The sequence below is a fragment of the Arachis hypogaea genome, chromosome 9 (assembly GCF_003086295.3).
Source record: "Arachis hypogaea cultivar Tifrunner chromosome 9, arahy.Tifrunner.gnm2.J5K5, whole genome shotgun sequence".
NCBI lineage: Eukaryota > Viridiplantae > Streptophyta > Magnoliopsida > Fabales > Fabaceae > Arachis > Arachis hypogaea.
Window position 1 is genome coordinate 110,967,269 of NC_092044.1, and position 27,220 is coordinate 110,994,488.

Sequence of the window (27,220 nt, forward strand, 5' to 3'; positions counted from 1 at the left end):
GACAAATTAGTTAAAATAGAGATTTCATATAAACTAAAAGGTAAAAGCATAAATCATTTAAAATTATACTATTAAAAATTTTAAGAGTTAATTTGCTTAATTAACAACAGTAACAATGTATATATCAATGTTTGTGATTGCATCATGATCACATAATCACATGATTTTACAAGAATTCTCAGGGGTTAATGCTTCTTTGATTGCAAAGCAATGTGATCACCAAATGGAAACAAAATATGGTGGTTACCGTTTATGATGACACTCACCAATAATTTGTTACAAATAAAAATACGAAAATAGTAATCAAGGCACCCACCAATTTTCTGTTGCAGATGAAGTGTAGTAGCAGCTAGCACATACCATAACAATACTATATGCCCCCAACATAACATTCTTTCCTTTCAAGGTTTACAACCAATATCATATTCCTTCAGATTTAATTAAATTTATCAACTTTGGATTTACCTCTTATAATTGTACACATGATAATTATATATTATTTTGTTATGTTTAAGAACAAAGATAGTATTATTATTTATACTAAATATAATGGAAATTGTTGTCTGTCACTTATGCATTCTATAAAAAGTTTCTAAATTTACACAAAATAGTAATTGAATGTATCTGAAAACAGTTGGAGAACTTTCCTTTTAACAGGGACCTACAGATGAATGCAGTGAGTAAGATAATGAAAGAGTGGGAAGGACCCACCCATGTCGTTTTGTTCATATTGGAAAAAGAGGTTCCCATCAAACCAATTAAGAAGACAATGACAAATATTAAATCCATTTACCATTCTTCAAGTTCCAACCTCCTCCAACTCCCTAAAAGGCCAAACTATATGTCAAAAAGTCAAGGATAATATATATATAAAGACCACAACCTCAGAGAAAACAAGGACAAGTTAAAAGAATCTCAAATACTACTTTGAAGAGCATAAAGTTAAACTGAGGCCATGGCTTTGGTAGTAGAGAGAGCTATGGTTTTGTTGATGGTGATGGCAGTGGCAACGGTGAAGGTGTCATATGGAGCTGTCTACAAGGTTGGGGACTCTGCTGGTTGGACTACCCTTGGCAACATAGACTACAGAAAGTGGTCTGCTCCCAAGAACTTCCAAATTGGTGACACTATCAGTAAGTCTTTCATTACTCTTAATTGAAATCAAGTAATATAATATGTTTATAAAATCATATGTTTATTTTTGTTCATTGTTGTCAAACACTTATATTAACGTTTGGAATTGTTCTGGAAAAAATGGAGGTGTCCTTTCCATAGTTCTGCTCCCTCTTTTTAGAATTAGAACAAGACAAACAAAACAATCTTTACACTATTTTTTCTACAATTCCATGATGCCATTCTCTATCAGCATTCAATTTGGTATAAGAATGTCATAATCCTTGTATTTTTCTTGCTTTTCATCCATGGTGACCCTTTCTGTTTTCTAGTCTTGCTACTCTGTAGAGTCTATATTCTATAATTATATCATAAGTTTAGGGGAGGGCCCCTACATTGGACTCTTATTTTTCACTCAACCAAACCAATCAATAGTATTTCTTTTTCTTATTCTTATGGCTTTTGTTATTTTAATAGCAAATTAGACATGAGTTTTCATGATGATGTAGCATGACCCTACACACACCACTTTCAATTCCATCAAATTTTTTGTTCTTTGCTGTTCTGCACTAGCTTTATTGGATAGGATGAAAAGAAAGGAAAAGAACAGCAATGAATTCTTGAACGCACTGCTCAAAATCATTATAGCCACATAAAAAGCAAAAGAATTAAAGAACCAAAAGATTGATTGATTTTTTTTTGTTTTGTTCAGTATTTGAGTACAATGCGAAATTCCACAATGTGATGAGAGTAACGCATGCAATGTACAAGACATGCAACACATCATCCCCAATAGCAACATTCACAACTGGCAATGACACTATTAAGATAACCAATTATGGTCACCACTTCTTCTTCTGTGGAGTCCCTGGTCACTGCCAAGCAGGCCAGAAGGTTGATATTAACGTGCTCAAGGTCTCCGCGGGTGCGCCTGAACCCTCAGCTTTGGCCTCCCCTGCAGTCTCTACCGGTGGTAGTGTACCAGCACCTTCCCCTAGCAATGCTGATGCCCCATTCATTGCTCTAAAGGGACCATTTGGAATCATCATGGGTTTGGGCATGGTACTCTTTGCACTTGCTTAACAAGGAATAGTGTTCTTTAGCTTTGGATTGTGGGACTTTTTGGAGTCTCTATAATTCCTTTGCCTAGATCCTAGGCACGTTTATACTTTTTTGAATGACAGTGAAAATATATATAGTAGCTAATTAGCCATGTTAAATACAATGTATTTTCCCTTTACATGTAGCTTGAAATAAACAAAGGTATTGTGAACATCTGAAGTTTCTCCCTTATAACACAAGTACACAACTTCTCATCTTTTCTTTTTTATCTCACTTGCTTTATAGTCATTGCAAACGTGCTAGTGATTAGTGAAGGGTTAGAAATAAAAAAGGATCTCTAGTTATCCAAATCAATACAATTCTCTAACTCCTTTAACTAACCAATATCATCACTCTGGTCATAATCTACTCGTACTTTTAGGATCAAAATAACAATAATTAAGCCAGAAGTCTATCTTGATGATAAGTGGTGATGAACCACCGAATGAAGGAGACATCTTATGTTACCCAAAAACCAAAGAAAGAATGCATCTTATTATAATTGTAATAAATAATAATATACTATTCAAAAATCTAAAAGATAGAGAAGAATATGAACAAATCACGAGACAATACAACACAGCAAAAACATGCAGGAACTTTCCAGTTAGGCCAATGTTTCCAGTTTGCGGATAGGGAAGGAGATCCTCAATTTCACAATGGCTTTTGAGTAGGATCGTTTCTTGAAAGCTCATCGTACATATCAGATATTGCTTTGCCAAAGTATTCCCTAGCTTGAGGCCTCTTAACCTGAAAAGTAAAATGCACGTACACAGAACATGATTTCATTGCCACTTAACAGGTGAATCTCACACACTTGAAAGGCTGAGGACTCTATGCTTACCTTGAATGTTGGTGTCAGAAGACCATTTTCTATCGTAAATGGTTCAGGCACCAAAGTAAGAGCTTTTACAAATTCAAAACCTCTAAGCTGCATAGCATCAAATAAGATACAGAAAACTAATTACTACTGAAACTGAGGTGTCTTGAAGTTGAAAACATTAAGTGAATATGATAGAGAGGCGCCTACTACTAACAAGTTTGGACTGTGTTACAAAAGGAGAGGTAAGTAGAGGTAAAGTAGAAGTGTTTTAGGAGTTGTTAGGATATCCAGCTGGCTGATAGGTTGTTATAAATAGCTAGGATATAGTAGTTTAGGGGGCATGGTTTTTCTGTTACGAATTCTGCTAGAAATTGGAGAGGATCTCTCTCTCTCAGAGCTGGTAGTTCCAGCTGTGTAGAACCTTCTAGGGAGAGCTAATTGGCCATCCCGGTATATCAATAAAGCTTGATCATTCTACTACTACTGGTCCTATCAACTGGTATCAAGAGCTTGAGGATCCCGACGCTGAATGGTGCAATCGAGATCGAGAAAAATGGAGTCACGATTTGACACGATTGAATCGCGCATGGAGGAGATGTTCCGATCGATGCAGGAGACGCTACAGCGCTTCGATTCTCGAATTGATGCGTTTGAAAATCGCGTGCCTAATCGGAATGAGCGTGGTTCACCGGGATCGCACTTGGCCGCAGGCTCATCGGCCGGAAGCCGCGGAGCGCCGGAGCAATGGCGAAAGCTGGAACTTCCGATCTTCCGCGGAGACGACGCAGTGGTTTGGGTTCAACGCATGGAGCAATTCTTCTTGCTGCGCTCAGTGCCAGAGGAGGAATGGCTCACGGTCGCCACCTTTGCAATGGAAGGAAGGGCATTCACGTGGTTCAGGTGGTGGGAGGCGACGGCGCCGGTGTTGCAGTGGCGGTTTTTCAGTGCGGCGCTGCTGCGGCATTTTCAACCGGAACGGCTACAGAGCCCTTATCAAGCGCTGCTGAAGCTGAAACAGACGAACTCAGTGCGGGACTATGTTGACCAGTTCGTGCTTCACGCGCGGCCCCTCCGTGGAATTGCACCAGAATTGCTGATGGATCTCTTCTTGAATGGGCTGAAACCAGAAGTAGGGGAAGAATGTAAACTGTTCTCGTACCAGTCAGTGGACGAGTTAATGGAACTGGCACAGAAGGTCGAAAACCGCAACACGGCCTTGCGAGGGGCATCGGGACGCGGTAAATCACTGGCTCCCAACTTCGCCGTTGCCAATTCAACCGCCACCAAAGCGGTGCATCCCACTACAGCGTCCACCTCTGCAGCAAGCAACAGCATGGAGTCGACGACGGACCCCTTGCGACGGCACGGACTGAGACATCTCAGCAACGAGGAATATAGAGCTAAGCGGGCCAAGGGGGGAATGCTTCCTCTGTGACGAACCATACACTGCAGATCACAATTGCAAGAATAGAGAGTTCAAGCTGTTAATCATGGAGCCAGACTTTGAAGCGGATGGGTTACAGCACGAGGCAGTTTCGGAAACAGGGGAACAGGGACAATTGGAGCTCAAATTCATGAGCTTGAGTGGACATCACAAGTCAATCAAAGCCTGGGCAGAGGTAAATGGCCGCCGTGTACGCGTTCTCGTAGATTGTGGAGCTTCGGACAACTTCGCGACACCAGAGATTATCACCGAGTTGGGCCTGAGAATTGACAACACCCCTAAGTTCCAGGTCAGGGTAGCGGACAGTACCAATACTGGGTGTCACACTCCAATTCAAGGAAGTGGAAATCAAGGAAGACTTCATCTTCCCAACTGACGAAGCGGAATTTGTCCTGGGACTGGCGTGGCTAGATAAGTTGGGAGACGTTCTCGCAAACTTCAAAAAATCACGCCTTCGATTTCGGAATGGGGACAGCATGGTTACATTGCAGGGGGACCCGGAGCTGCGCTATGGAGGTATGCACCTTCAATCTGCAGTTTTGTCCATTCAAGAAGGGGGAGAAGGATTTATGGTCTAGCTGTGGCCCATGACTTTGCAAGCGGCTACGGTATCGCAGGTGCCACAGGTAATCGAATCAGTGTTAGCATCTCATGATAAGGTGTTTCAGGCATTACCGGGGCTGCCACCACATCGTTACCATGATCATGCCATTCCACTAATAGAAGGAGCTTTAGTTCCGAATATAAGACCTTATCGTTACCCGCACCATCAGAAAGCAGTAATTAAACTAATGGTACGAGAAAAGCTGGCCTCAGGGATAATTCGGCCAAGCTCCAGTCCCTATGCGAGTCCGATATTGTTGGTGAAGAAAAAGGACGGCAGCTGGAGATTTGGTGTCGATTATAGGGCGTTAAATGGTATTACGGTGCCGGATAAATTTTCTATTCCCGTCATTGATGAGCTACTCGATGAGTTGGCGGGAGCTGTAGTTTTCTCTAAGCTGGATTTAAAATCGGGGTACCACCAAATTCGGATGAGGGATCAAGACATCCACAAGACCGCCTTCCGCACTCATGAGGGCCATTATGAGTTTCTAGTCATGCCCTTCGGCTTGACCAACGCGCCCCTAGCTCCTTCCAAGCCTTGATGAATGACATTCTTAAGCCTCTATTGCGAAAATTTGTCCTAGTTTTTTTTGATGATATCCTCATCTACAGTCAGGATATGGCTAGCCATGCCCTTCATCTCCAACAAGTTTTCCAGATTTTAGTGGAGAACCAGCTGGTGTTGAATGAGAAGAAATGCACATTCGCAGTGAGCTCGGTGGAGTACTTGGGCCACATTATCTCGGCACAAGGGGTCTCGGCGGATCCTAACAAAACCACAGCGATGCTAGAGTGGCCAGTGCCTACGGATCAGTGAGCTTTACGGGGATTCTTGGGTCTTACCGGCTACTATAGGCGATTTGTGCAAGGATATGGGGTAATCGCCAAGCCATTAACGGAGCTGACGAAGCGAAATGCGTTTGAATGGAATGACAAGGCACAGGAGGCTTTCAAGAGATTGAAGAGGTTGATGGCAGACCTACCGACTCTAGCAGTTCCGGATTTCAATCAAGACTTTGTTTTGGAAACGGATGCATCGAGTGAGGGGTTGGGTGCGGTGCTGTCCCAGCAAGGCAGACCAATAGCATTCCTAAGCCAAGCACTATCTCCAAGGGCCCGACAAAAATCTGCATATGAGAGGGAGTTGATGGCCATTGTCTTCGCTGTCCAAAAGTGGCGGCATTACTTGTTGGGTCGCCATTTTATTGTTCTCACAGATCAGCAAAGTCTGAAGTTCCTCACAGACCAGCGACTTATGGACCCAACTTATTTGAAGTGAACCATTAAATTGTTAGGCTTGGATTTTGAGATCCAATACCGGCCAGGCCTTGAGAATAAGGCAGCAGATGTGTTGTCACAGCAAATGATGGGAAGGGCGATTTCAGTAGTACATGTGAACCTCTGGGAAACGGTGGAAGAGGAGGTGGCTCACGACCAAGAGCTACAAAAGATTGTGGTCGCCTTGCAGCAGGGGCGGGATGACTATCCGGGGTATTCCCTACACAAGGGTCGGCTGTTTTATCAAGGGAGAGCAGTGTTGCCTGCAAATTCTTCTCAGATCCCACTTTTGCTGGCTGAGTCCCATGACAGCAGGGCAGGCGGACATTCAGGCTTCTTTCGAACCTATAAGCGGCTGGCAGCAGCGGTCCATTGGTGCGGCATGAGGCAACGGATCAGGGAGTATGTTGCGGGCTGCCACACTTGCCAGCAAAACAAGCATGCAGCGATGAAACTGGCGGGGCTGTTGCAGCCACTACCAGTCCCGGAGCGAGTTTGGGAGCACGTTACGATGGATTTTGTGGCGGCATTGCCAAAATCCAAAGGCATGGACACTATCCTAGTAGTGATCGATCGGTTAACTAAATATGCTCACTTTATCCCGTTAGCTCATCCATTTTCAGCCAAGGAGGTGGCACTAGCCTTTATTAAAGAGGTAGCTAAACTGCACGGGTTCCCCAAGTCAATCATATCGGATAGGGATAGGGTGTTCATGAGTAAGTTTTTGTCCAAACTGTTCCAAGCAGCAAGGACAAAATTGAAGTACAGCACTGCATTTCATCCGCAAACCGATGGCCAAACCGAGGTGGTGAATCGCTGTTTGGAGACTTATTTGCGGTGCTTTGTGGGGGGCTACCCAAAGAAATGGTTGGAGTGGCTCCCATGGGCTGAGTTTTGGTTTAATACCTCCTACAATGCCTCAGCCCAAACAACTCCATTTCAAGCACTTTATGGGGTGCCGGCACCTATTCTTTTCCGGAGAGAGACATTTCCATCACATGTTGAGGAGGTGGCAGCATTGACTGCAGCCAGAGATGCAGTGTTGGCAGAGTTGAAGATGCACTTGGTACAGGCTCAGCAGCGGATGAAACAAGCAGCGAATAGGCATCGAAGAGATATCGAGTTCAAGCCGGGTGAGTGGGTTTATTTGAAAATGCAACCTTATCGGATGCGGACACTAGCGGAGGGTCAATGAAAAGCTAAGCCCTCGGTACTATGGACCGTTTGAAGTGGTTGAGAGGATAGGGGCAGTGGCATACATGTTAGCCATGCCTCAAGGGTGCAGACTTCACCCGGTCTTCCATGTTAGCAAGTTGAAAAAGGCTGTTCCGCCGCAGCAGCAGGTACAGACGCTTCCACCAGGGCTGGCTGAGGACGGTGAACTGGTGATGCAGCCATCCCAGATTATGGCATCGCGAACCGCAGAGGATGGGGCCTTGGAGTATTTGGTGCGCTGGGTGGGCCTATCTCCTTGTGAGGACAGTTGGGAGCGAGCAACGACACTGCGGGCCACCTTTCCGGAGCTCCACCTTGAGGACAAGGTGGTTGTCCGAGGGGGGAGTATTGATAGAGAGGCGCCTACTACTAACAGGTTTGGACTGTGTTACAAAAGGAGAGGTAAGTAGAGGTCAAGTAGAAGTGTTTTAGGAGTTGTTAGGATATCCAGCTGGCTGATAGGTTGTTATAAATAGCTAGGATATAGTAGTTTAGGGGGCATGGTTTTTCTGTTACGAATTCTGTTAGAAATTGGAGAGGATCAGCTGTGTAGAACCTTCTAGGGAGAGCTAATTGGCCATCCCGGTATATCAATAAAGCTTGATCATTCTGCTACTACTGGTCCTACCAGAATAACTTATACTTACCTGAGCATCTCGTCCAACAGCGTCCATATCAGCCAAGACAGCAGCCTTTGTTCGGGGATCATTGCAAAGTTGTGCTAGATCATTATGCTGCATCCATGCACAGAAAATAGGGATCATAAGTTACTTATTGGAACACACAGCTTTCAAAAATCAGCACCATCCCCTTAAAGGAAAAATAAAATAAAAGAATAAATTTTGATGAACCTCCCTTGAAATTTGATATAAATACAGGATGGTACTCCCCTTTTATTCTTTTTCTAATTTCAAAATTACAAATGCGTCGGTTGCTTTAAGTCAAAACATATTTTTTTTTTGGTGACTAGTCAAAACATATTTTAAACATACCGTGTTTAACCTATAAAACTTATAAATCTTTTATCAAAACTAAAAGAAGTTCTATTTAATTTATCGAGATAAACATACAACAACCATTTTACAAATAATAAAAAAGAAAGAAAGAAGCGCATGTGCATAAAAATAGGTACAAACACCACGAAAAGAGGCTATTTGTTACTTAAAAGTTAAAATAAATTTGGCTCCATGTCTATATGACTATATCTCTAGATCAATCAAATGATGCTAAAGTTCCCTGTCATAAATCATATTTACATTTAAACCTTATGTTCATCTCTTTTTAACAATGTCTACAAAATAGAGAATCAACTTCTTCTCTAGGCAGTTAAGGACTTTAGGTTATACATATGAGCCAAAGGATTTGATCTGATAGTTAACAATTAAACTACCTGAATGCCTTCTGAAGCAGCCCATGCTTTCATGGCGTCTGGATCCACCGCAACAATAGCGACCAAGGAAGCATTGAAGCTATCACCTATGAAACGAAACGAAGTATCAGCATGCTAGACAGGGATCAAAGTAGATAGACAGAGAAAATTAAACACAATAATATCATATTTCCTTACCATATACAAAGCATTGCCCAACAAACTTGCATTTGACATATACATTTTCGATTTTCTCAGGAGCAATGTACTCGCCTTGTGCCAACTTAAAGATATTCTTCTTCCTATAATGAAAACGAAAATCTTGATTTATATGCTCGACAAATTCAGTGAAAGGGATACGAAGATATTCAGGAGTAAAATAGATCTTTCTGGATAAGACACTAGGGAGTTCTTGTATAACTTCTCACTATTGTTGTTGGTATTTTTTTTTTTTTTGGGGGGGGGGGTGGTTGGAAATAAGTGAATAGCTGACGCCTCTTAAGAAAACATGACACAGTATTCAGGTAAGATTGCCCACCCTGGATTTCATTGAATGATGACAAAAAAGAAAGCTATTACCTACACTTAAACAAGAAGGAACAGAAAATAGAATCTCCTGCTTGTATATTACATGTAGCTAAGAAGTAGACAGGAAGATAGCAGTAATATGCTTTAGCTCATTTGTCTGAAGTCCAATATATAAAAGTTAAATGGAAGTAATGCTAAGTTAGAAGTATTGCAAAAATGGCATTCATTGAACAGAGCACCTGAAGAAGATAATACCAAGGTTCACCTTAAAATGCATTGATAGTCTACTCAATGAACACAGCAGACGTGCAGCCCAACGGGATTAGTATCACTTCATTGATGGACAGTACTTTAAGAAGCCATGCTTTGTACTAAAACAGTAAAACATATGAAATATAATTAGGATGGTACTATCTCACCTATCAATAATTTTGAGTCGACCACCAGGTAACCACATTCCAATATCTCCTGTATGCAACCATCCTTCTTCATCTATCACTTCTCTCCTGCTCAATTTAATCAAAATTCAGGAAAATTTTAAACGAACAAGGTAAATCTCATAAAAGATATAAAAATCTCATTGAAAATATTAAAAGAAATCACAGAACAAGCAAGGTGGTTACGTCTGAACTTCATCTTTGTAATAACCTTGAAAAATAATGGGACCCCTGACACATATTTCACCACGGGGATTGGGCTGATCATCAGATGAATAGTTCATCTCTGGAACATCCACAAGTTTTATCTCTGAAATAGAACGAAACTCTTAGCACTAGAACTCCAAACCAGCAGTCCAAATAAAATTCACTTTTTAACATTCATTTCAGATTAGGCAGGGGCAGGTAAAAAATTGTTCCAATCCCATATTTTTATTTTTATTTTTTTGTATAATTATTGTCAACTTTCACATTTCCTTTAAGGTGATTAATCCAGGTCCTTTGAGTGATAAAGGTAAGAATCCACAAACTGATAAATCAACTTATCTCTCCCATTTTCTATATCTCTAAACTAAAAAATAACTACTAAACTAAACAATAACTATTAAGCTTTGTCCCATTAATTGTTAGGTGAGGTCAGCTACATATATCAGACAATACCATGGCATCCTGTCACAAATCATATTTAATTTAAACTATTATCATCTTGATCTCTTTTAATAATTGTCATATATACACTATCCTGATCTCCCTCTATATTAAGCTATTTGACTACCGTCTATCTGATTAACCTTTCTCATTAATGGTTTCTTTTATAGTCTTTCTTGAATCATGAATCCAGGGCAGAGAAAGCTATCTGATGTAAAATCCACACCAACTACTTACCACAAGCTGGATTAGCTGAGCCAACATGACCACAAAGGTTGTCATCCAGATCCATACAGCTTATAATACAAGTAGTCTCAGTCATTCCATATCCTTCGGACACTCGAGCACCAAAGCAACTGTGCAGTTCACATGTCATGCAACCAAGAAAAGAATTCAAATCAAATAATAAGAGGACAATCCTTCTTAGCACCTGTGCAAAAACTTACATCTTTAAAAATTCCATGACATCAGGTGATAAGGGTGAGGCACCTGATGTCATCAAACGAACTCGTCCTCCAAGCTTTTCCTTTATCTTGTTGAAAACTAACCTGTCCCATATGGGAGATGGGCTCTTTCCTGAAAAATATATTTATACATATTATATTACTGAAAATAAGTTTCATTTACAATGATACTAAAGTTTAAAGAGGCACAACTGAAGAGGCCACTCTTCTTGAGAATAAGTTTGAGAAAACTATATAAACAGGGAATTAATAACGACCATCAACAGAGGAAGACCGAAAAATACAACTTTGATACAAGTATCAGCAGGATCAAGACGAATAGGACAATGCAGCAATATAAATGCATGTTATGCAGAAGATAGTTCATTGAGAATACAATTTACCATGAATTAGTGCCTGCCTTTTAGCATTGAAGGCAGCATTAAATAGCCTTTCCTTCAGACCACCAGATGTTTTAACAGCAGTCAAAATACTGCAAAAAGAGAAGGGAAAAAAGATTGAATGGCACGATGAAGTTGAACACGGGAAGCTAATATTTTGAAAGGTGTAGTTAAATGTATATTACTTTACCCAGCATATATTCTGTTGTATAGCCGAGGAACACTAACAAATATGGTAGGTTTTAGAGCAGCTATGTCATCCATTAGTTTCATATTATCCTGCATGGAGATGGTAAAAACAAAGTGTCAGGTTCATATGAAAATATTGAAGCATAGAGTGAGCCACTGATATAATTATCAAGTTAGGCTGCCTATATTACACTCTTTGGGTACGACTCTTCTTCGGATCCTACGTTACCACGGGATACTTATGCACTGGATTGCCCTTTTATACAGTGAAACAGAAATAGCCAATATAAAACCTACCTTTACACATCATACAAGGTTGGTTGTTGGTTTGATAATTTGCATGGGACATTAAAGGATATTAACAAATACAATGCTGTGATGTCTTTCATCCATGTAGCTAACCCCACCTAGTGGGAAAAGGCTTTGTTAAGTGTTAAGTGTAAGTGAGGCTTGCTGAATTGAGCTCCCAACTGATGGGGTGTTGTAAGGGGAAACTATTATAAAGATTGTTATTTGCACATAACTTTTGACAGAGTAATGTGGAATTCCATGAAATGGCAATCATGAAATATATGTTCGCCTCACAAAAATATATCGTTCCAATACAAAAAAGTCATTATTCTTGCTGAATTATTATGTGGACTCCTAACACTACAGTATACTATAAGAAATCTTTATCACATTTAAAATGTGAAAGTAAATGGCTATAAGCATCAGACTCATGCAATACAAATCTAAAGCAGCAATTACATAACTCAATCAAAACAAATAGAGAAGTAAGCCATCTCAAAGGAAGAAAGAAGCCTGATTGTTCAAGGTTACATACCCCCTGGTAGAATCCCACTGCAATACCAAAATATACAGTGAAGACCTGGTTAGCTCGTTCATAAATGTGAGCCAAAGGGAGATAAGATAAAAAACTGAAAATTGAAAGAATTTCAGGAAAAGACATCAGAATAAAATACCAAAAGAAACAACAACATCAAATAGAGCCTAATAAATTATAGAGTTCGAAAATGAGCTTACGTATCAGAAGGACCGAAAACTTCATTTGAAGTGCACGTGCTCCCAGCCACACTTGCAATGAAGTTTCCATGGCTCAAGACAGCACCCTGAACAAAATTTGTTCAGCAGAAACATGCAGCAGCAATGCTTTGTAGAGATTCAAAGAGTTATCTGGAAACAATATACCAATATGGAAGCAAACGAGAGTTTCTTTTTACGAGAACCTATGTACCTTTGGGGTTCCAGTGGTACCACTTGTATAGCAAATGGTTGCAACATCATTGGGCTTAGGTGGGCAAAAGGGCTGAATATTACTGCTCCCCTATATCCAAATCCACAAACAATTTGGTAACGATATAGTAAATAGCAGGCAGATAAAATCAATCGAAACAGCATTCGCAAAAAAAACTATAATATTCCAGTGAAGCCTACATGTGGTATAATATGAATGCAATATGTATTGCTCATAAAGTTTACACTATTTGAGAGAAAACTACTAGTTTACCTGAGTAAATAGCTGTGAATATGTAATAACCTTAACTGCGGATGATGAAGGAATTGATGGAATTTGATCATCCATACCTCCAACTACCTGCATACAAACTGAAAATCAGCGAGGATATACTTTGATGTTGAATATTCAGCATGAGCATAAGTCAAATGCAGACGTACCACAATCAGACGTATAGTTGGAATCTCCGATAAGTAGCTCAGCAACTGCAAAGTCAGTTGACATATATAAGAAGGGGTTTTGTATGATAATTTTTACATTGGCATGATAAATTTAACATTTTAGTATCTGATAAATTAAATTTGACAATAAAAACCATTGACAAGATATTGATATGCACTACTATTGAACTTACAATATGACGATAACAGAAGCGATATGCTATATTAAGTATAAGTTGAAGCTCCGATATACTTACTAAATTTAATGTCTGAGGAACACAGAATACAACTTGTACAACAGCATGATGAACGATGTACTTGACAGCATCAGGACCTACAGAGAAAACAATTGCTCGCTATTAAATCTACAAGTTAGGCCAACGTAAATACGAAAGAATGTTCCCTGATAAATAAAAAACAACGTACCTAGAGTATCATATAAAGGAACTGATATGTATGAGTATGCAGAGCAAGCATGATCAACAATGAGCCACTCAGGTCTGTTAATAAAATACAAACCAATGCAGGAGCCCTGCAAATTACCACGCCAACCAATGGTTAAATGATATCATGCGTAAAAATGAACAATGATGGACCACATTTATACAATCTAGCATTCACCTTCTGGATTCCATAATGTATCAAACCAGAACCTATTGCACTGCGGGCAGCACCCGCTTCACCAAAAGTCATCCATTTGTACCTTAAGAGTGTAACAAGAACAGGAATGAGGAGAAGGATGTAAAAGAAATCTTGTGAAGAAATCAAGACAGGTCAGAAAACAGGTTGAAAATTGAGCTGCTTACTCCCCAACTGTTCCATCCACACGGACACGAGTTCCCAGATACTTGTAGTCTCGAAAAACTTCAGTTGCATGCCTATTATTAGAGTTTACCAACATTCATATCAATTTATAAGGCATAAAAAAAATTCTTACTGAAGTATTGGAGAATTGGCGATTAATATTACTCATCTATATTCTATGATCTATCTTATGGAGCTGAATTAAAAAAAACTTTGGATAAAAAAGAGTAACACTCACACAAAATTATCATGCAGGGTGCCAATTTCAGGATTATCAGGAAATCTGGTCACCAGTTGCAGAGGATGGCGTGCAGATCTACGAAAGAAAATCACAGTAATAATAATATCAGAGAAATGGCCCTAAATTGATGAAAAAAAGACAAGAAGACCAAAAAACAGAGGAAGAGGTATACCTATACACGTTCCACTTTCCTGTCTGCAATTTCTCTGGGAGTACAACACTATAACCTTGTTCTGCTCAGAAGTAAACATCATAACTAGTGATATCAATAGCATGCCTGAGCAAGAAAGTAATTGCAAAAAAGTAACGAGGTAACACCAACAAGCCATGCACGTGAAAAGTTGGAGCCTGGAATTCAAATTAATTATAAACATATTATATGCCATTTTATTTTTCGCAAAAGAATGGAAAATGATCAGCAGTTACAAATGTTTTGGTGAAGTTGCAACTAGTGATGTCAATATCACTGACATTACTTTATTAGATTCATCTCTGAATTTAATTTTAGATCCATCTTTGGGAATACAATACAATAAAGAAGTGTTAAGATTCAGAATTCCGAATGCATGACACCTACCTAGGTGATAATTAATTTCAAAGATGCGGAATAGTGGTCCATCTTGGGGGAAAAGAAAAATATAAATTTATAAAAGGTCCCCACTGAATAACAACGATAATTTATCAGTGCACTCGGAAAAAGTGATAGCTGAAACTTTCACACCTTTTCTCTGGGAATAAACTTTACTCTTTTGAATTTCTGGATTTCGATTCAAATCTCACAAAGCCTTTTTCTACTGACTCGCAATAAAAAAAAAAAAAAGTGAAAGAACTTTAAACAACACACTTGTTTGATACACTTTCTAAACGTAAACAACAGTAAGACATAAATTACAGTGATTAACTCCATTTATTAATCAATTGGTGTTTATTATTTGCTGGCAATGATAATAAAGAAGGACAAATCAGATTCATCCACAACAACAGAAACAAAGTAATATCACATCATTATCCTCATTGAGAGAGAGAGAGAGAGAACCTAAGGCGAACTCGGCGGCGGTAGGGGAAGGTTGAAGGAGAGCGGAGGGAGAACGGTGAGAGGAGGCGGCGGGGGTGAGGTGGTTGTTGATGGCTTTGATTCGACGTTGCGCAGCAGGTGCTGGATCCATCTTCGTCATCACCACGACGAACAGCGAGTGAACGACAATGTGCGATTCGCGTTTTGGTGTGAATGAACAAGTAGTGAACGACGATCAGAAGAGATCAAGAGAATATCAGATTAGTATGAAGAATGAAGCTGCGCGCACATTAAGCTTTTTCCAACTACGTGGCGTCTTCCCATAATAATGATCATTATCATAATCATAATCATAATCATGCGTCATCGTTTTCACCTGCATTTAATTACTAAGTATGTGACCCCTCCATAACTATAATAACTATATTATTATTTTTTCTTAGCACTTGGAACTTTGACCATCGTGATTCGTGCATAGTTGAGTTTGTCCAGACATTATACGACAATTTCATTGGTGCTTTACTGCTTTATCATTTAAATTCGTTGTAAATTTCTATATTTATTTGTATGAACTTTACATGCATGTATTTGTAACTAAATTATTTTATACCAATATATCTTGAAAATAAAATGAAAAAAAATTGACATCGTTTTTAAAGTATCAGTTTTTTAATCTTTGGAACACAGGTTTACGGCTGCAAGATTTGACAAACATGAAACTCGTTTACCATTAACCAAAACATTCTTTTTGCGAACCTGTCCAACTTCTTCTTTTCTTGAATTAGAATATGATGGGCTACTTCGTTGTTATGTGTGGAAAACATGGGTTCAATCAGTGCCCGCCATATGTTGTTTTTGGAGACTGCTTAATTAAATCAATGTTATGTCGTAAATGATTTTTTTTGCATAGTTTATTTCATTTACATTTGAATCATTTACATTTGAAACTTCAAATGTAAATGAAATAAACTATGTAAAAAAAATTCAATATATCTCTCATATTTTTTCCATCCCGTATCAATAATGATAAAAGATCAGTATATTTTATAATTATATTTAATAGTATAAAATTATATGCTCCTTTTTTATGATTAAATATTGACTAAATTTTAATAAAAGTAGTGAGTACTAATTCTTGAAATTTTTTCACCAAGTATTTACGTGTTAACTATATAATTCAATAGATATACTACGAATATATTAAATTAATTATCAAATCAGTCATTTGATATAAAATATATATTAAACAAAAATGCTATTTATATACTAAAATCAGTTATTAAAATCAGTCAACAATGTATTTATGTATAAATATATGTATAGATTTAATTTATTTTCAATATATATTTGTATTTTAATATATATTTTATATTAATATATGATTTTAGTGGCTGATTTTGATGTACACGTAATATAGTCATATATTAAAATATAAAATATATTTTAAAAATAAATTAAATAATATTAATAATTCAATTGAAAAGTTGTAACCATTTTGCTAAGTTGACGGAGTTATATGATAATTAAGACTATGTGCTATAATATTTAGTCATTATTATATATAATACTGATTATACAATGAACTGGAATTATTCGATCAAGCTTGGTATGTATTGACCTGTTCTATTGTATCATTATGGTAAAAGGGTAAAAAATGCATTTAAGCAAAGGAGAGAAATTTATTATGTATATAAGTCAAATAAGAATCTGATGCAAGAATCAGTCAAAGCACATTTTAATGTAATTCGAAACAACTTTATTCGAATTACATTCCTTAATAATTCGAATCAATACAGCTTGAATTATTCTCAACTATTGCATACAAGTAATTCGAATCAATTTGGAACGAATTATAAAAGCATAATTCGAATGGTCTCAATTCGAATTAGTAGGAACACGTGAGTAGGAGGAAGTTCGAATTAAATTGATTCGAATTACTCACATTTCGAATTAAATGGTAATTCGAATTACACATTGTACAATAAGATGCTAGAAAAATACTATATAATATAAAAAATATACTAAAAAAAGTATAAAACAAGATTATAGTAAATTAATTTTAGTATAAAATTATTAAATATAAATTAATTTTAACTACTATTAGTACATTGAATTAAAAATAACATATAAAAATGTACTTGTATTTATTAAATTTTAATAACATATCAAAATTTAATGACTTTTTAAATATTCTTTTTATAATAGGAGTACATTTTTATATGCTTTAAATGCTTTATATAAAAATGTACTTGTATTTATCATACAAAAATAAAGTGTTGTGCCAATATAATAACATTATAACATTTTAAATCAATTTTTTCTAGGATTTTAGATTAAAAGCAGCACATGAAAATGCATTATTGGTATTTTAAAGCTAACTTAATTAAAAAAGATAGAACTATATTTTTTAGGATTCTATGTACATAATTAGGCTAATTTTTTTTAATATTTATCAAAGATGTGTGTGACACTATGTTATTTGGTTTCAGGTAAGTTTTACTCTGCTGTAATTTTTTTTTTTACTTTTTAGAAGACAGAAATCTAAAAAATTTTATAAATTAATTTAAAAGAAAATATCATTGACGTTTTATAAAATTTTTTAGATTTGTGTCTTTAAAAAAAATTATAGTAGAATAAAACTTACCTGAAACCAAATAACATAGTGTCACACACATCTTTGATCAATATTAAAAAAAATTAGCCTAATTATGTACATAAAATCTTAAAAAATACAGTTCTATCTTTTTTAATTAAGTTAGCTTTAAAATACCAATAATACTTTTTCATGTGCTGCTTTTAATCTAAAATTCTAGAAAAAATTGATTTAAAATGTTATAATATTATTATATTGGCACAACACTTTATTTTTGTATGATAAATACAAGTACATTTTTATATAAAGTATTTAAAGTATATAAAAATGTACTCCTGTTATAGAAAGAATATTTAAAAAGTCATTAAATTTTGATATGTTATTAAAATTTAATAAATACAAGTACATTTTTATATATTATTTTTAATTCAATGTACTAATAGTAGTTAAAATTAATTTATATTTAATAATTTTATACTAAAATTAATTTACGATAATCTTGTTTTATACTTCTTTTAGTATATTTTTTTTATATTATATAGTATTTTTTCTAGCATCTTATTGTACAATGTGTAATTCGAATTACCATTTGATTCAAAATATGAGTAATTCGAATCAATTTGATTCGAACTTCCTCCTACTCACGTGTTCCTACTAATTAGTATTGATTCGAATTATTAAGGAATATAATTCGAATAAAGTTGTTTCGAATTACATTAAAGTGTGCTTTGACTGATTCTTGCATCAGATTCTTGTTTGGCTTATATGCATAATAAATTTCTCTCCTTGGCTTAAATGCGTTTTTTTTCCTATCCATTATTATTATTGTATTATTATTAATTTTACATGTCTCATTATATACTTAAATTTTATTTATTATCATATCTTATATTTTAGTATCACAGTCTCCATATGATACCTACATCCAATGCTCCCCATCCATGTAAAGATTTCCATGATAGCTCACCAAATCTCTGCTTTTCATCTGGTCGCATAAACTCTCCAAACATGTATTAAATTGTATGAATTCCTGTCTGGTGCTTAATCCAAAAATGAGTTTCCAGCCAGAATGTAGCAATAAGAAAGGATTCCCAATGCACAAGATTCAAAATATTTCAGTAAACATTTAGTGAACTTCTATAAATTCGATTATGTAAAGTCTTATGTCGTGAAACCATTTCTACAAGATTAATTAAAACAGAATTTGACACCTTGGAACCCCAATGATGGAAATGTTCCTCCTCAACTAGACTAGACGCCCTGGTTGGTATAGATGACAATTCAAAGTATATCACACTGCATTGCACCAACGAAATGTATGCAAAGTGTGATCCAGGTTTGATAAAAATATACATGAGATGCTGAAACACTAGGACAACCATAGGTCACACCTTTCAATCTGTAATCTGCCAAATTATTTATCAAACTTCCCAACACTGATTATCTGTGGCTCATACTATTTCAACTCTGCGACATTTTGACTATGTACTTAGAATCTACTCTACAAGGTAAATGCTATCTTGTTCTTTTATACTTTCAGAAGAGCTCCAATAATTGCTGCGAGACATCTGCAACAAGGTGAGATTAATCATCAGAAAATATTAAATACAAAACTATTTTTCGCAGCTGAAAAAGTAGGCCGACAGCGATTCAAGAAGATACCTTCCAAAATAATAAAGATCGCTCAATTTTAACTGCATAAGATTTATCCTAATCTTGATATTAAAAAAGGATGTGGGATGAGGTTACCTTGAAGAATGGATGGTGTTGTCTGGAACTCTTGCCAGATGTTCCGATCAGCAGCAAGATCCATGTTGAGAAACTTGGCAGCAAGATATGCAGCTCCAGCAGCAATATGTTCAGGTTTAAATTGAAGCCAAAGAGAACTCCGAAGCCTGCAATACATGTTTCGGCTTCAGAAGGTCATTCGAGACAAATAACTACCGCCAGCATTGGTCAACACAAATAGCTAGAAATAGGCAAACTAACCATCCGAGGCAACACTAATAGAAGATTTCTGGACAACTTAGCATATGATTCTACCATGACAGATCAAGTCAGCTATTACAATAAGCAGGGAATATAAACTTAGATCATACAAACATATTCAACATTCCTACCAAGTGAAAAGCACAAATTTATTAACTTTTCTTACCAACTATACAAGCAGCAACTCAGGAAGAATAATATTCCAAGAATCTGTGCAGGATTGCTGATATACCAAACTATAGCAATATCTTATACTCATTTAGAGAACATACTTCCAGGATCAAATCTGCTGTAGGGGCTTTAAACTCCCAAAGTACATGCAATTAAAATGAGAAAGCATGCATGTAGCGCTGCAAATTGCAAACAACTGAATCTTTCAAAGCTAATGCCAATGCCACATCTTCTGCTCAACATTTTGACCTGACGACTCTTGCTATCATGCATTCATGCACATTGGAATGCTTATTATGAATGCAACTTATTCCACACTAAACACCAGCCGCCTAAGATATCAATTGTTCCATTTCCCAAGGAACAGGGATAAAACAAAACAGGAGCAAACCTCCCTTAATTATCAACATGGAGTACATTATAATTTTCAGAGAAATTGTGCAGAACTTTCTGGAGCATTAAAAGTGCTACAAAGGGAAGTTTTTTTTGTTTTTAATTTTTTTTAAGGTGCTACACAGTTCTCAACACAATACCATATAAATTGCAAAAAACTAAAGCAATGGTCAATGGAGATCAAGAATTCATAGTGCTAACAGACTCAACATTGATGAGCAATAACAAAGATTAATAAATTATTTTCTTTTTGTCAAATATATAAACATATGCTTAAAAGAAGCAGAGCCACCAGTGAACCACTCAGGCTGCCCCACTCATTAAAAAATGTGTGGGGTGGCTTTTACCTTGCTTATTATTACAGAGTTTGAATTAAGTTCCTCTGAAAAAGAATTTGGATGTTTAGTTTGTTAAGCTCTCACAAACTGGTTCATAATAGATCAATTTCTTTTATATTTTATTTATTTATTTGGTTTACGTATATTGCTAAATAATAAGCATGTAAAAATGGAACTAAACCTTTAAAAAATACATCTCTTCAGCAAATAAATACATTTTTTCATAACAATCAAATCCAGAAAAATGGCAGCATGCATTTCATGTCATAGAACCTAAAAATGATGACCTTGATATGGCTGATTTCTTTTCGACTACAGAACCAGTACTCTATCCAATAAGCAAATTTAGGAACTTTTAAAATTAAGAGATCAACTATTACCAGATGAACAGAAACATAAACGGCACAAGTTTGTCTTACAAACACAGGAAAACCACTAAAGTAAAAGGAGTTAGACATCTAGAACTGCAAACACACGCTAGCCACGCATCTAGGCTTTGCCTTTGAGTCGTCTACCCCTAAATATACGACACACATCCATAATGGATTTCAATTTGGGAGGTTCAACATCTACATTTTGAAATAACCTAGGTTTACACAAAGGATGAACAGACCAATTCCAAATCATGAACAATGCTCGTATATCACAATTGGATCCCTGGGAATGCTACACTAAAGAAACTTTTTAAAAATGGAATTAAGAGTCTGACAATTTTAAATAGCCATATATTACTTTCTTCTTCCTGTAATGAAAAATACCCATTCCCATTACAAACTTAACCAGACCTAACCTTGGACAAAGAAACTAGAAAACGAATCACTTGAACAGATGAAAAATCAGTACAAATTTTTAAAAATAATATTCATCATTTAGAAGTTACTAAAGAATAAAATATGCACGCACGCACACACACACTCACTCACTCTTACACTAAAGTCTAAACTGGGATAAAAGAAATAATTTCAAAATTTAAAACACTCGTGGAAGAGAAAGCTGTCCAAACTATTCCATTTGATTGACCAACAAATTCAATGTGGTTGGAGAATGGGGGAATTTAGGACAACTTTCACAAACCAAAGAAATTTCAATTATAAGATAGCATTAACAGCTATCACTAACCAATTACTAGAACACGTGAAAAGCTTCATTTTTTTAAGAAACAAAAAATAAATGTACAAGAAAAAAGGGATAATAAACAAAAATTCAGTATCAGCATAGGAACTGAGCAGGAAAGACATCAACATCTTGTCAACTGAGGAATGACATGCATTTTTTTTTTTTCAGGATAAGAAATGACCCAGACCATATCTGAATTTTGGAATATTTGAAAATTTTTGTTGGTTTTTTCAAATAATTTCTAATTTGTATGACCATCCAACCCATTTTACTAAAAAAGCAATGTATGATCTCCCAATCCATTTGACTGGCTATGATCTTTCTTTTTCCCTTTCAACAAACAACTTAGTCCATGCTTCAATTTTGGACTATTTGAAATTTTTTGTTGGTTTTTTCAGATCATTTCTATGATCTCCAACCATTAATTAAAAGAGCAAAACCATTTCTAAGATCTTTCAACCCTTTTTAGCTGAGACTTCTTTTTTTCCAGGACAACAAATGACTCGGTCCATTTATGAATTTTGGTCTGTGTGAATTTTTTTGTTGGTTTATTTCAGATCATTTCATGATCTTCCAACCCTTTTACTAAATGAGCAACAAGAGCACATTCGGCTCAAGGTCATCGGCAACTACAAGGCATTGGATGGAAAATCTGGATTGGGGCTCCTGTAGCTATCTCGGGTAGCCCCAATAAGATTCCATGGGACATATTCAGACTAAAGCAATCCATTAGACATCAGCAGTTCAACTTCAGATGTAAAACAAAACTTTCCATGAACAGCATATCAATCCGCCAGCTAAGAATATCATATAGGCCAGCACGCTAATCTTGTGAATATCCTGCAATTATATGCATGCCAAAAGAATCAATATCCCATGACAGAATACATACACAGATGTTGGACTAAAGAACAACATTTTGAGAATCAACACTATCTTGCACCAAAATTTAGAAGGGTAAAGACCAATGTATCTTCCTCAGCCAATAGATCTCCAGACCTCAAGACATGTTATTGCTTGAGGTTTAACACACCCAGTGCCCCACATGAGCTGTTTACTAAACTAGTAATTTTCATTCCAATCACTGTATTAGATAACAGGAGGCAAGTCAGAAACCAATGAAAGGGCACTCAAACAAATTGAATGTCTAAAAGCATTGAACCAATTTGACATGAGTCAATCAGTTCTCTTCTTAAAATAAATGGTATAAACAAACATCACTGCAGCAATTGTAGAAGGTGCAGGATTAAGAGAAGAAAACTCACCCTTCACTGACCAGGTTTAAAGCCAGGTTCACCAAAATGGTCTTTGATAGACCTAATTTGTTAAGAACAGATGTAAGGGGTGCATATGGATGTTGCACATTGAGTTCAAAATTTAGGGTAGTCAGAATCAACTGTTCAGCCTCAAACAATCGCTCACGATACTGTTCAAACCAATCCTGCGACACAAATCAATTCAGTACAATTGTAAATTACTATCTGTTAAACTAGTATTCAATGGCAATATAAAGAGATTAAATATCATCTTAATAGGCAATCATTTTCATGCTTGATTTTACGAACATATCGGGCATAGCCACGTAAGAGGTGATGGAGTCTAGACTATTTAATATTCTCTGGATATCTTCCACAAGAAACATAATATATAGGAGACAACTTTGGGCAGTCAGAAGTATACTCACAATAGGAAAAAGATAGGACAACATAGTAAAATCTTGTTTATGTAAGATTTCACTAGATGCCCGCAAAACATTGTTCAAAGGGCGTGGCGATTCCTCCGACTTTGCAGCTAGGAAAAGGGCAGCAGTAGCAATCAACTGTAGCACAACACAAAAAATTAAAAAACATGGAGCTTGAACCATTTACATGATATAGAATCAGACCTACTTGCATAGAATCAGACCACGGATGTCGCTATCTCTGAAACATGCCTTAAAATTTAGAGGGAAATAGAACTCACAAATCTATCATGGCAGGCATGTGATCTCCGAACAAAAAATCGGTGGCATAGAACCATAGCCGTCCCAATGGTAGTTTGAGGCCTGTTAAAAAATCATGTCATGCTTTCACATTGGCACAAAATAGTATCATGCAATGAACTAAATCCATAACAACAACATCGCAAGCATATATCTAATGAAGTTTTCAACCCCACCACTGGGACAAGGGCAGCTATAACCATGTCAGATAATATGAGTGATGAGTCTTACAGTTCAAGCCGCATTCCAAGGTTCTGGAGGTAAGCACAATAGGAGTACCGCAAGTGTGTTTCGTGACGCACATCAATGCCATCTTTTCTTGATGGAGAATATCTGTCAATCTCGTCCCTTGACATGAAGGATGGCTTATCATCTTCAAATATAGACCAATCAAGCTGCAAGCTAGCAGATGTTGATGTATCCGCATTGGATCTTGTAGGAGGAGCTTGGAAATTGGCTGATGAGAAATTGTTTTGGACAGTGTATGGAAGATAGTACATCTGGCTATCTTCCCAAGCAGGAGCTGCATATTTTCTCCTTTTCAAGGATGCTGGGACAGCATCGTACTTAGCATAATTAGCATGATCAGCCCTGTAAAAATTACAGTTGCCACCATGGTCCCCAAAATTTGCCCAGTTGTTATTCTGAATATTATAGTTCCTGTGATGATAATCATTCCTGCTCCTTTTCCTATTATTGTTGCCAAAGTTGTTACCGTCATAGGTGGACCTATAACCTCCGTGTAGATGTCTTCCTTCCGGTTCAAAATTCCGCACAAAAGACATAATTCCTGGAAAAATCACATAAACAACCAAATTTAGACAGAAAATTGCATGTTTCCTTCGAAAGTATTTGATACAATAAAATTTCAATTTCATGACGACCAGTCTTTGTCAAAGATAACAAATTCTAGCTGGAACAAATCAAATCAGCGTTCTATGATCTTATAATTATTAATAAACCATACATCTGAAGGTAATTCGCATGATCATGGAATATGTAGAAAAGAAATTTTTATCTTTGGGATTTATCAAGCTCAGGAAAAGAAAAAGCCAGCTTGAATTCACGAACAACAACGCAAAAAGAAACACATAATTTACATATGAGATTTAATCAAGCAGATCTCGTGCAACAAAAACAAATACAATTCAAGAATCAGAACCTCAGAAAAAGATAATCGAAAGAGAAGATAAATAAAAGGAGGTAAATATACCTGAGTAATCAGCGAAGCCGATCTGGTGAAATCAGCAGAGAAATTACTTGATTTCAGATTGGATATTGGAGATCGGAATTAGGGTTTTGAAGAAGAAAAGATTGGGAATGGAATTGAAAGGTAGTAGCTTTGTATTTGAAGGTCAAAAAGGAAGAGGAGGATTGTCTAAAACGGCAAACATTATCTACGTTTTAAAAGTTGGGTCAGGTTGGAGTAATGGAGTTAGTATCCAACCGGATCCAAAATTATTAACCCGTTTAAACTTTAAAGAAGAAAATATTAAATATGTACCATTTAAAACTAGCACTTACATATTTCAAATAGGAAAAAAATAAACTTTCATCAAATTCATGTGATAAAAGTTTTTCATAAATATTTAATTGTACCATTGCTATATTTTATAATATCAATAAAAAATTTGTTTTTGAAAACTCCATATAACTTTAACATTTTTGCATCATAATATAAATACTTTAATAAGAGGTTAATAACAATGTGTAACAATAATAGAAGCTTATATCAATTGACCAACAAATTAAAGGTGTGTTTGAATATTATGACATATATTTATATACAATACATATTAGAAAATGAAATATATATTGAAAAGTGTGAAACAATAAACATAGGTATAAGGTTTAATAAATTTTTTTTATTTTTTATTATTTTATTATTTTATTTTTTTATTATTTTATTTTATTTTCATTTTTTTATTTTATTTTTTTTCTTCTTATGATGTTCTATTAACGAGTTTCCTTATAGATATTTATTCGAGTGGGAATTTAAAATTTCTCATCTCAGTGCTCTGCTAGGGTTTAGCTACTCTGTTAGGGTGTTAGGCTGCCAACTGAGGTTCTTGTGAGAATTTTAAAATTCTCATCTCAGTAGAAATCTCTTGGATCGTAATTATAGTTGGGAAGGGAAGTGATTGAGATGGCTAATGAGGAGGAGAATGATAAGCTACGAAGGGAGGGAGTAATCCTATTTGACTCAATCGATGTTGAAAGGGGTTTGGAAGAATGTAGGAGAAGCCTAGTGGGAAGATTGCTTACGGATCGTTTGTTCACTATTGGTACAATAGATCCTGCCATGACAGCTATATGGAGACAGCCGGAGGGAATAAGAGTGATAGATCATGGTAAAAATGTTTTCCAGTTCTTTTTTGAGAAGGAACAAAACTTACTCCAAATAGAGAAGGAGGCTCCTTAGTTGTTCAAGAATTATATATTTAATGTCAAATGGTGGTGTCCGGATATGGAAGTAGCAACAGAAGATTTCTCAATTGTCCCAATTTGGATCCAACTATGGGGACTACCAGAATATTGTAAAACAAAAGAATTGGGAAGGAAGATTGGTGACTCGATGGGAGAGGTGCTAGAGGTGGGGTTGTTTCTGATGAAAGGAAGGGAGACCAAAATTATTAAAGTCAGAGTCGATCTAGACATTACAAAGAAGTTAAAACAGGTGATAAAAATCGCAGGGCCAAATAAGAAGATTATGGAGATTCGACTGAAATATGAAAGAATTGGAAGTTTCTGTTTTCTTTGTGGCCATCTAGGTCATGAACTCAGGAACTGTTCCAGTAACCTAAGTATGGAGAACCATGAGGGGGATAAGGAGGAGAAGTGGGGGGAATGGCTGAGGGCGGACCAGGTGGGGAGAAAGATAGAGGAAATAAAGGAGAACCCCAATTTTAATCAACAAAAGGCGGGCTGGCAGAGTAATGATCGGCGCAAAAAACCAACCCCGGTTAGTATGCTGAGAAGTCTCGCTGGTCTCTCAATATAAGAAAAGGAGAACTCTAGTCAATTGAAGCAAGGAGAAACATTGGGTGTGGTATTAATGCAGAATGTGAAAGAAGCTACTTCAAATTCAACTAATGCTATTGAGAAGGCTATAATAACGAAAGACACGACAACAATTTCAGTTGCAGAAATGAGAGCTAACCAAGATGATGGGGCGTTTAATATCAACAAACTTGGCAACAAAAAACAAAATCTGAAACACTTAGCTAGGAAAGTGGAGCCGGGGAAGAGTTCTGTTGTTGGAATTAAGAGGAGAAGTAGCGAGATTGAAACGGAGGCAGAGCATGAG

The 27,220-nt window shown here is 36.5% G+C and overlaps 3 protein-coding genes across 9 annotated transcripts; 1 reads left to right on the forward strand and 2 right to left on the reverse strand.

The window, feature by feature from the left end:
* Positions 1-756: 756 nt before the first annotated feature.
* Positions 757-2,431, forward strand: LOC112711814 (mavicyanin). Its single transcript, XM_025764536.3, has 2 exons — positions 757-1,133; positions 1,826-2,431. Exons 1-2 carry the CDS (start codon positions 956-958, stop codon positions 2,194-2,196), a joined length of 549 nt encoding a protein of 182 aa, XP_025620321.1. The 5' UTR covers positions 757-955; the 3' UTR covers positions 2,197-2,431.
* LOC112711813 (long chain acyl-CoA synthetase 6, peroxisomal) lies at positions 1,782-15,723 on the reverse strand. Its single transcript, XM_025764535.3, has 23 exons — positions 15,354-15,723; positions 14,490-14,550; positions 14,315-14,392; positions 14,079-14,150; positions 13,894-13,975; positions 13,699-13,804; positions 13,530-13,606; positions 13,273-13,317; positions 13,106-13,192; positions 12,833-12,922; positions 12,622-12,707; positions 12,422-12,515; positions 11,597-11,685; positions 11,410-11,498; positions 11,009-11,138; positions 10,800-10,918; positions 10,101-10,224; positions 9,897-9,983; positions 9,148-9,251; positions 8,971-9,056; positions 8,228-8,314; positions 3,059-3,145; positions 1,782-2,964 (listed from the first exon to the last, which is right to left on the reverse strand). Exons 1-23 carry the CDS (start codon positions 15,490-15,492, stop codon positions 2,869-2,871), a joined length of 2,115 nt encoding a protein of 704 aa, XP_025620320.1. The 5' UTR covers positions 15,493-15,723; the 3' UTR covers positions 1,782-2,868.
* Positions 15,724-19,038: 3,315 nt separating this feature from the next.
* On the reverse strand, positions 19,039-25,385 carry LOC112711815 (cyclin-T1-4). 7 transcript variants are annotated; one of them, XR_011866085.1, is made up of 9 exons: positions 25,127-25,381; positions 24,145-24,703; positions 23,895-23,976; positions 23,617-23,751; positions 23,198-23,373; positions 20,081-22,772; positions 19,915-19,986; positions 19,675-19,820; positions 19,039-19,493 (listed from the first exon to the last, which is right to left on the reverse strand). XR_011866085.1 is itself a non-coding variant. In XM_025764537.2 (7 exons), the coding sequence occupies exons 2-7, from the start codon at positions 24,696-24,698 to the stop codon at positions 19,462-19,464; spliced, it is 1,125 nt and encodes a 374-aa protein (XP_025620322.1). In that variant the 5' UTR covers positions 24,699-24,703; positions 25,127-25,385; the 3' UTR covers positions 19,039-19,461. The 7 variants fall into 7 exon arrangements, 1 of the variants encoding a protein (XP_025620322.1); XR_011866087.1 differs by having other exon boundaries at positions 20,081-23,016; XR_011866084.1 differs by lacking the exon at positions 19,915-19,986.
* Positions 25,386-27,220: the final 1,835 nt, after the last annotated feature.